Source organism: Takifugu rubripes, chromosome 5, assembly GCF_901000725.2.
Source record: "Takifugu rubripes chromosome 5, fTakRub1.2, whole genome shotgun sequence".
Lineage (NCBI taxonomy): Eukaryota > Metazoa > Chordata > Actinopteri > Tetraodontiformes > Tetraodontidae > Takifugu > Takifugu rubripes.
This window is the reverse complement of record NC_042289.1, coordinates 3,259,872-3,269,982: the sequence shown is the minus strand read 5'-3', so window position 1 is coordinate 3,269,982 and position 10,111 is coordinate 3,259,872. Positions and strand designations below refer to the sequence as shown.

Below are 10,111 nucleotides of genomic sequence, written 5' to 3'. Positions count from 1 at the left end.
AAAGTAATCTCATGAGTCCTTCAACGGCAACAGTGAGGCTGCGACACCTCAGTAGAAAACCCGAGACATAAAAATGTAATAAACTGAGCTGTTATTGATGGTTTTACCAATGGTTGAGGGGTACAATGAGGTACCTGGTGTCTTCATGTAGGCGTGAGGGACAGTCATTTAAAAAAATCTGCTTCAAAGGGACGTTCTGCTCTTGCACGTCCTTAACAAAACTTTAAAAATTAAAATAAAATCATTTGATACAGCAGACGAGCGGCAGAATTCAGCCCTCGTTCCTACTTCAGTGTGGATAAAGGAAGAGGACTACTTCCACTAAATGCGGACGTGATTTATTTATTTGTGAATGCATGTCTGAAGCAGCTGCATGTGACTTTAGTGGAGGGGCACATGGCATCAGCAGTAATGAGCTAAAGGTTACAAAAGGTTTTCAAAGCTACACACAGCAATACTTTCACTGCTTCTGCTGCCCTAGAGAAGAAAACTTCAAGGGCGTTGACAAACAGACATTTAGAAGCAAAATATCAACTGCCACATTGACAATTAAAGTAAATACACACCCATTTTGGCAGCTGTTTGCATTACATTCAATGCTTTGCCAACTGATGTGATGATTCCCTCCCTGCCTGACAGAACTTGTATCAAGAATGTTTCAGCTGTGCTTATAGCTGCACAGAAAGCTGGACTGAAACACAACCAGCACCTAAAAAGGAGTTTGCACATTTATTAACATGTCAGCATAACCCGACATGCAGCCTGATGAACTGAGAGAGAAAACGTTGCATTTCTCAATCAAGCTCAGCTACTTGCTGGCCTCAGAGCTTGCAAGAAACATTAAAAGCAAAGACCTTGGATGGAGAACATCCATTAGGGACAAAGAGAAATACACCTCACAGCGATTGTATTGCAGCCAAGCCAGTTGGCAGCGTTACTCCGGCTGTTCCACAGATCTTTAATGTCGGCCTTCTTGCATTTCCCACATGTTCCAGAGGCAAAACCAATATATCAATTCTGGGAATCAGAATTTCTAATTGGAAAAAAAGTCATTCTGTGGCCTGTGGAGAAGCCAGTGATTTTTACAGTTGTGATCATTTCAGAGGGATTTGGAGCAATTTGTGAGAGTACAACGACATTCACTGTATTTATGCTGATGTGTGTGAGAGGAAGCAGCAGGAAAACACCATAATGCACTGGTTAGGTGGCTCCACAGCGACGTTTGAGTACAAGAACACAGTGACCTTGGTGCACTGGAACTGGAACGTTCCACATTACAATCAGCACATTTCACCAGTGTAAGACTGAAGCACTCATTGTGCGACCGTGTGTGTCTAACTTGATTACCACTGCTCTTCTTTACATTCCCCACATCGAGAACATCTCCCAGATCTTTTTAATGTTGCGCAACAGTGTGACCCGGACGGTCAGGCGGTCCTCTGTCGCTCCCAGACTCCCTCACTTGTTCCAGAACTTCCCCTCAGCGCTCAGCCTCTGGTTCAGTCGACACAGCTGCCTCAGGAAGCCGTCGTTGGGCCCGACCTCTCTTTTCTGTCGAACCGTGGCCAGGGCAGTGTGCACATCCATGTTCTGGCAGAGCATCAAATAGGCTACGACCAGCGTAGGGGAGCGGCTGTAGCCTTCCCTGCAGTGAACATAAACCTTACCTGAAGGAAAAAGGATTCAGGAAATCTGAGTCAGGTTTCTGGAGGTTCTAACAGTCCTGAATGAATCAATACAACAATAGCAGGTAGCATTTCACAGAAGAAGTCAGGGACCTTTTCCAGCTTTGTACATGAGGGCCTTCTCGATGAAGTCTGCCGCCTCCGCGAAGTAAACGCTGATGTCAAAGTGGTCCGTGTCGCTGGCCGGTATTCCGTGGTAAACGATGCCCGTGCTGGCGTAGAACCCGGCGCCGGTGTTGACGTGCATGAATGAGTTACCCTCGGCGGCGTTCAGGACGTGGGTGACCCCCTGCCGCTTCAGACGCATCACATTCATCGCCACAAACCTACATCAGAGTGACATGAAATAATGTTTTGTCTAATAAAGAAATTCCTTCATTCCTAAATTTGAATGAGCTGGCAACAAACTCGAGACTATTCCATAAACGTGCATCGTTCTATATTTCCTTTACTGGAGAGGGGGGGCTAGTAATTAATGCATGACTTAGATGTGCTTTCTATGAAATGATGCCGCCTGGTGGTGATAAAGAGAAGCGTTTGAAAGCCTCCACCAGGACATTAATACCGAACTCATGGAATTAACTATAAAGAAGAAGAAGAAAATGACACCAGATGAAGGTAAAAAGCGCAGGCTGGGAGAAACATTATCAGAAGCATCATTCCTTTACCTGCATTTATAAATGCATTAGTTGCATAAGCAAACTGTTCCTTTGGACAACCCCTGGTAAATATCCCTATTTTCCACCCAGCCACACTGTGGTGCAGGCTCCTTCAACATTCCTCTTGCAGGTAGGACCTCACAGTTCCAGAATTACCATCAAGTCACAGTTACAGTGCATGTGTCAAAGGGCCCCCCGAGTTAAAATAAACCCTTTTAAAATCTAACAGTGAAGGATTATGAAGGATTTGGAGACAGTCTTGCCCTCAGTCCCATGCAGCACTGTTGTGCTCACCTTTCACTGATCACCAAAGTTCAAGAGCGGACCTCTGTTTGCCGCACACACCCACATGCATCAATGTGAAACGCCATGAAAACCCCTGTTGGCTTCTTTATGTATTCAAGCGAGACGGGAGCTAAAGGAGAACGTGCTAATCAAAATGCAGATGAAATCACACAGAGGGTGCTGTGATGGCAAAAGACGGTAAAAGGCAATCATTATTCAAAATGCTTTCTGATTGCTTAAATAACGACAAGGAAGGAAGGAAGGATGAAGAACAAGGAAGAAGAAAACCCAACGGGGGTCTTCTTCCTTGGATATTATTATTATTATTACACAAGGGATCATTTCCAAATTTCACTTTCCACATTTTCTTGTTTGTCTTTCGTTTGTTTAATGATGCTCTTCAGAAGCCCGTGGATTTATTTGTTTTACTTATAATTACTTTCAACACCTCCGACACATTTGTCCATTTTTCCACCTTCTCCCATGATGCCGAGCTCAAGCGCTCAATATACGACAGTGACAGTGTGAATACCGCAGGTAGGAGTCTTCAGAGCGGAGGTGGAGCAGAAGGTCATCCAATATACACTTTTGAGCTACTGCTCACAGTGGAGGAGTCTCCTCTTCTTCTTTCATACTTTACACAAATCAGAACCAGCTCCCTGTCCAGGTACGGGAGGCTGACTCCATCTCTACTTTTAAGATCAGACTTAAAACCTTCCTCTTTGAAAAAGCTTATTGTCCGTAATTTTGTAGTTCCAGTTATTATCCTAGAAATAATTATCATACTTAGGGGATCGTCTAATTATTAGGTTAACATCTTAGTTATGCTGCTATAGCCCCCCCCGTATTCATCAACAGGTCTAGCCGCCTTTATAGCTGTACGCTGGTCTGCCAACCTCCGACCCTGCTGACCCACTCTACTCTTATAGGGTACAATAACGTATTTCCCTGATCTCTGCCTACTCTCTCCTCTACCTGTCCTCCCCAATTCTCCTCCCCCCTTCTCCTCTCTCTTTACCCAGCTGGCCATCAGCAGGAGGGTCCCCCTACATGAGCCTGGTCCTGCTCAAGGGTTCTTCCTGTTAAAGGGGAGTTTTTCCTTGCCACTGTTGCTTGTCTGGGGTCAGGCCCTGGGATTCTGGAAAGTAACTAGAAACAATTTTGATTGTAACAGAAGCTATATAAATAAAGATTGATTGATTGATTTAGAGCCATTATTGCACGGCTCTATATTTAAACTGAACAAATCGTTCTATCTTAATGCAGTCTTGTCTGAATGCACGAGTGAAACAACGCTTCTTTTAACTTTTAACTGTACTGACACATCTTGCAGCGCAGTGTCACATCTCCGATGCCTTTTGCTGCTGTGCTTGTTGTAATTGAATTTGGATTTGGCGGCAGCAGATCTGCTGCTTCGAGACTAGCGCGCCACATATCACCTCCCACAGGCAGCTAAAAATAGAGCAGACTGAGACAATGTCACTCTTCAACAACAGCAGCACACTTTGAGAGGAGACGATGGAACCGGAGCTGAGGGGCTCAGGCTGTGCTTCCGTCTGTGTTTGTTAAGAAATCTGCTCGAACCTGACGCGTCTGCTCAGTCCAACGCGACATTCTCAGGAGTGAAGGCAGGAGAGAGAGCGCACCGGGGTTGGGAACCCAGAAATACACAGCTATGAGTCACGGCTGGAGCAAGACAGCTTTAAAGTTTCAGCAACACATCTGCTCCCAGAGCCTGAAATACAGAATGAATAAATGATAGATATGATGTCTGGACCTGACTCCTGTGCATGGAAAAAACATTTTTCCCCACAAAATGACTCCTCAAGAGCCAGTTTTTCAGATTGGTCACTCTGGGCTACTCACTGAGGGAATGAATTCAATCCTATAACCTTATTATTTCCACTCAGCCTAATTAAATGTGAGGATTGAGACTCAGCTGATATGAAAGTAGTTAAAAACAGTCGGTAACAATGGCTCACATAATGAAACCAATCACAACAAATATTTGCTTTTTCCTCATAGCAATGTCAGTGCATGGTTTCAAAAACATGTGCTAAACTTTTATTGCCATTTTATTACACTCACAAGAGTAGTTATGCTCTCATAAGTGCATTTAAAGCAACAAAAACAGCATTTTTTCAATATTCATTCATTCAATTAATTCACTATTAGTGTTTACTGCTGTATGGGGGTTATTTTTAACTACTATTTGCAACGAGAGGTTTAAAAAACATCCAATACGCCGCAACATAATAAACTAATTTTATGAGTTCTTATAATTAAAACGCCTATGATTAAAATACACATGCTCTACTGCTTCCTAAATATGTTTCTATTCATAGAAAGGCGCTAATTCTGGAAGGATCTTTTGCTCGGACTGGCTGACCTCATTTGGAGGAGGACAGTTCTAACTGTGAAGAAAACCTGATCAGATCCCTCAGATCCACATCAACAACACTGACTCACGCGTTGCCGACGTAGATCCGCGGGTAAACCTCGTGGAAGTGTTTGGTCGGCCAGCTGTAGAAGCCGCTCTCGTCCGTCAGCAGGTCGTTGAGCTGCTGGACGGTCACCTCGAAGCTCGACATGTCGGCTGGCTGAGCTGTTTGGACCCGCTGGTCCTCCTGTTTGTTCTTCATGCTGGAGGATCCGGATCTGTCAGACGGGCGCAGACGGAGAAGCGACGGAGGTGTCGGTTTACAAGAGAGGGGAGGGCTTCAGGATACTGTAAAACTAACGACAACAAATGCAATAATAGTAGAATATCACAGTAAATAGAAATGGCCAATTAGTATCAAATCAACTAAGTTTGGTTGAGCCATCCTGTGTCGAAAATGGATTTACAAATTAAGCAGATGCTCACCGTCTTTATATCCCCACCTCTTGGTTTAGAGAGCACATCTGCCCCACCCTGTCTGCTACCCTTTGGGATGACTTCAGATGGAAATGACAATTATCAAAAAACAAAATCCTTCAGCACCCCGACATTCAAAACCGAGGAGGCATTTAGGAGGAGGCAATAGCAAGTAAGCATGAGCAAACAGGAGGGAGGTCTTGTTCTATTTGTGCCACTTAGAAGCTCATAAGCTCCTGGTTGGAGTTGATGTTTAGATGTGAGATATTTTTGGCACCCTATTAAAACATTCCATGTCTTCTTAAGGAACCATGCAGCCACAAACAAGGTCGTTCTAAGGTGCAGTGTCCTTCATGTACAGAACTAAATAAACACAGACCATCAGTGGTTCTGTTAAAACATCTGACACTAGACACAGAAGAAAAATCTAACCGATAAGCTTTGCCAGAAAAGATTTTAATTCACATACACGTTGTAAAGAAGCAAGTTTTCTTTCACGCAAGCATACTTAAAGTGCAAATACGGCAATTTCTCAATAGACATCATCATTTTTCTGTTTGAGTCACTCTGAGCGAATACTGCAGGCTGAGCAATGACCCTCTGATGAGCTCCTCTCCTCAACCTTAAGAAAGATCAAACTTTTAGCGACTAGCATGGTTGTGCTTAGACACAGGCTAAATGCAGAGCAAAGCCTGCTACTTCCTCTTCAGCACATCTCTGGTACCATGTTTGCCATCCGGCAACGTAGGACTTTGAGGAAGCTGTCAATTTTATGGGAGTCCCGACGGAAGCAGGACAAAAGGAAATGCAAATTGATGAGTTTGGAGATTTTGTCTTGGCCCAAGTCATTGCCTCCACTGTAGGGCAGAGAGGAGATGGCCTGAGCTGCCTGCCCCATCTGGAAGGGAGGGGAAAGGGTTAAAAGTAGGTTTAAAACCGTGTTTCATTGAACATGCTACACAGATGCATATTCAGAGGGTTGCTTTCAGAACCCACCCTGTCAGAAAGGATGTTCAGACCATCTCCCAGGGTCTGGGAATGCTGCTTCAGCTCCTGGATTTTGTTAGACACGCTGCTCTGAGCCAGCTGAGGCAGGGTCATGGCGGAGGTGGACAGGAACAGCAGAGGGTCGGCCCAGGCATGGAGCAGAGAGCGAGCCAGCGACAACAGGTCCGACTTCTAAGGAACCAATCAGACGCAGAACAAAATGGTCTGATGAATATGCCACAGATACTCTTAATCAGTTCTAGATTTTAGTGAGTGGGGGAGTAAAAGGAGGTAAAGCCCCTCACCGATATTTGGAGCGCTTGCTCCTTGTCCATAGGAGTCTGCAGCGAGGAGGTGTGGCACATGGAGGGGCGGGGGAGGAGCATCCGGCCCACTGGAGGTAGCTGAGAATCCTGGGGAAACAGAAGGTTATCATATATATGACATAAACCTTTTGGGACAAACACTAAATTGTGAATTTTTGACTGGCTTTGGAGGAGAGTTGATTGTTAATACTTTACATGCTGTGTGACATAAATACAAAAAGGACACATTTTGCTAATAGTTTTAAGAGTATTTCAATAACTCTTCAAAATGTGGCACAGATTTGTACTCCTGTCTTTATGGGGCCTCTCACCAACACAATAACCTTCACTAGGTTGGCCGTTGGAGCACAGAGGTACTGACCAGATCTTGGGAGAGTATCGTGCTGAGTGAATGAATCATGTCTGAGTGCTCAGACACTCGATCCAGTAGGTCGCTAGTAGAGACGGTTCCTCGCGCTGTCGCCACCATGCACAACACTGGGGGAGATGAAAAGATGACGCTCGGAAATGGTGTGAGCTTACATGCTCCTTTAAACACCCCCTTCCCCCCCGGGATTTAACATTTTGAAGTGTAAAAAACACATGTAAAAACAAACAATACGTAAATTACAATCTAAGGCATTCAGCATTATTATCTCACCTGTCACGAGGAGGAGGATGTCACCGGGTTTTCTGTGAGCCATCTCAATTCTGTTGGTACCACAGTGTCAGCTGGGCCTTCCTTACCTTGATTTCTGACTTCCTCCATAGTGCCTCCATCTTATAGATGTCTCGCCTTCACTACTTTGGTTATGCAACATGTAATCAGAGTGTGCTCACATCAAACCTGCTTAAACTAGTTCATAATGAGAAACATAGAGATTTGAATGGATGAGGAAGGTTTAAAAGGGTGTGTGTGCATGTGTGTGTGTGTGTGTGTGTGTGTGAAATGGAAAAATGTGCACCCAGATCTTAATTAGACTGGTGAATAAAAGCATTGCTGTCCAGTCAATGTTTCCCAATAGTGCAGACACACATGTCTGAATTCATGATGTTGCTCTTCCATGGTTGATTTACTGGCCGTGATTAAGACTTGATCTCATGTCTTGTCAGGATTCTCATTTTAATCATTTATAGAGGGAAAACTTGTATACCGGAGAATTGTAGACATTGCTGGATGTGCATTTTTGCTATGGGAACCATCTGTGGTGAACCTAGTAAAAGCCCAAACTGTTGATCCAGTTTCTTATCTGTTTTTTTTTTATAGTGTATATTTTACCTGAAAAATGTACAAGAATATGCAAAGTTACTGTGACCACTAACATTATAAAATGGACCAATATTAAAAGTGTTTCGTTATTTATCGATGTATCCCAGTTTGTAAAAAGGCTTCCTCAGCGATAGAAGCCCAGAAAGATGTATACTTACTGTATATGTGAGCTAATGATGGGAGAAAATAGAACAGGAGAAAGTTTCTTCACCCACACGGATGAATATAAAGATTTTTCCAATGTTTGATATAAGATGAAATTTCCTTCATTGCAAGCATGCACACTGTTATATTTCGTTCGTGTTGAATCTTTGTTAGAATCTGTCTCCATTCTTTCTTTCTAATGTATCAGCCAAAATAATTTAATATTAAAGGCTAAGAAATTTTAGTGGGTTTTTTGGCTATTAACGGAAAACCTTCTAAGTTTTGCCGGAACTACTTGTGACAGACGGGAATCTAGGGGAACATTGAGGATATGAATAGCCCCTCAAAGACTGGGCCTCAACCCCATCCAGCAACTTTGGGAAGAGTTGGAGAATAAACTGGACACTTCCATGGTTCATTCATAAGATACAGAAAGATATGCTTCTGCAGAAACCAAATATTCAAGTTAAAAGGGACGAAAAACAGCAGAATTATCTGATATGATTTGCATGATTCAACAAAAATCCACCCAATCCTGAGATTTCCTGCTCGGCTGGTTATGACTACGCACCACGTTAATATAACTGGTAGCAGTGACAGACAAGATTAAGACAAGATTATTACTTTGAAAGCTAATGAGCCATTTTCTGACATAAATGACACTTCAAATTTAGCATTTAATGTATTTGGATCAGTAGGGAAAAAAGCATCTACATTTTCTACAACCAGACAAAAACCGAGACAGAACAAAACATGCAGAAATCACTCTGACTTGTTGCTTTAAGCATGAAGATGTTCAGAGAGCTTCCTGTCTATTTTGTTACGGCTCCATTCCATGTGTAGATCACTTGGCCTGTGTGTGCTATGTGTGTAGCACATCAGCAGTTTGAGCTGTGTGGCTCTTTGAATGCATGAAATGGGTGTCTGGCCCTGCATTTCTCCATGTATTGGATGTTTTTTTCCACCCAGGCTAGCCGTTCTTCCAGATATTTTTTGTTATTTATCAAACGTCGAGTTTCTATGATCAGTGGGAGGTGACAGTACTCCTCGTTCAGCTTGCTCCACAATTTCTTCAGGCATTCCAAAGTAGCTTGCTGCTCCTCCAATTTTCCCCTCACAATGTTTTCCTTTAGCTCTCTCTCAGCCCTTATTGCAGCTTCTTTATCTTTCTTTTCTTTTTCAATGTGTTTCTGCAGGTAGAGAGGCATAAGCCCATAGTCCTTTCGCTTCACATGTATGGGGCGTCCAAAATTCTCCACAACAACCTTGTCTCCATTTTGGTTGACTGCACACTTAGGTGTCGGCTGTGTTGTTTTATATTCCTTATGTACAGCTTCCTTTACAAAGTCAGACGGTGATTTTAAAGGTAGCTGGGCTATCATGGGTGGAATTGGGGGCTTATTATCGTGGGGCGAGTGACGCTCGACGTCTAACTTTTGTAGAGTTCTGTGCTCTGCCGCATGTTTTTTTAGATAGTTACGTGGATCTGGCAACTCTTCATTTGGAGGTCCCATTGTCTTCTTTGCCTGCTTGTTTGCCTTTGCCTCAAGAAGCACAGTCAGTCTGAACTTGGAAACATACCTTGGAGTGCAGGTATGCACTTTTGCATATGGCTTTACAAGTACTGATATATTATCCATTGCTCAAATATGACAGATTTGTAAAAGAAAATATCACATTTAACAGTAACATAGTTTAATAATCATTTATAAATACCCAGATCATAACCTTAAACTGGCTTTGTTGGACTCATTTAATCTTTAATCTTCTACTAGCTTTGATCCTCTGGTCCTATATAATACATATATGGCTGTCACTGTAGGCTTCATTTCATGAAACCTAAAAATGCAAACAAATTTTGAAAGATTATAGTCCAGATAACAGTGATGCTGCTGACCAGAGAATTTTTGGTGCAGCTA

The 10,111-nt window shown here is 43.1% G+C and overlaps 2 protein-coding genes across 2 annotated transcripts; both read right to left on the bottom strand.

Annotated features, from left to right (window-relative positions):
• Positions 1–326: 326 nt before the first annotated feature.
• LOC101068137 (dual specificity protein phosphatase 3-like) lies at positions 327–5,787 on the bottom strand. Its single transcript, XM_003964400.3, has 4 exons — positions 5,496–5,787; positions 5,099–5,287; positions 1,779–2,011; positions 327–1,667 (listed from the first exon to the last, which is right to left on the bottom strand). The coding sequence occupies exons 2-4, from the start codon at positions 5,269–5,271 to the stop codon at positions 1,459–1,461; spliced, it is 615 nt and encodes a 204-aa protein (XP_003964449.2). The 5' UTR covers positions 5,272–5,287; positions 5,496–5,787; the 3' UTR covers positions 327–1,458.
• Positions 5,788–5,922: 135 nt separating this feature from the next.
• Positions 5,923–7,535, bottom strand: prl (prolactin). The gene is given in 5 exon segments (NM_001078624.2): positions 5,923–6,384; positions 6,483–6,665; positions 6,779–6,886; positions 7,161–7,276; positions 7,440–7,535. Coding segments are annotated over 5 exon segments (642 nt in total). The 5' UTR covers positions 7,483–7,535; the 3' UTR covers positions 5,923–6,192.
• Between the last annotated feature and the right edge of the window lie 2,576 nt (positions 7,536–10,111).

Bases quoted from the DNA above. Each gene is read 5' to 3' on its own strand.
- LOC101068137 (XM_003964400.3), bottom strand. From the start codon at position 5,271: ATGAAGAACAAACAGGAGGACCAGCGGGTCCAAACAGCTCAGCCAGCC. The intron at 2,012-5,098 runs GTGAGTCAGTGT...ACTCTGATGTAG, and splicing joins CGGATCTACGTCGGCAACGC to GTTTGTGGCGATGAATGTGA. The intron at 1,668-1,778 runs GTCCCTGACTTC...TTTTTCCTTCAG, and splicing joins CATGTACAAAGCTGGAAAAG to GTAAGGTTTATGTTCACTGC.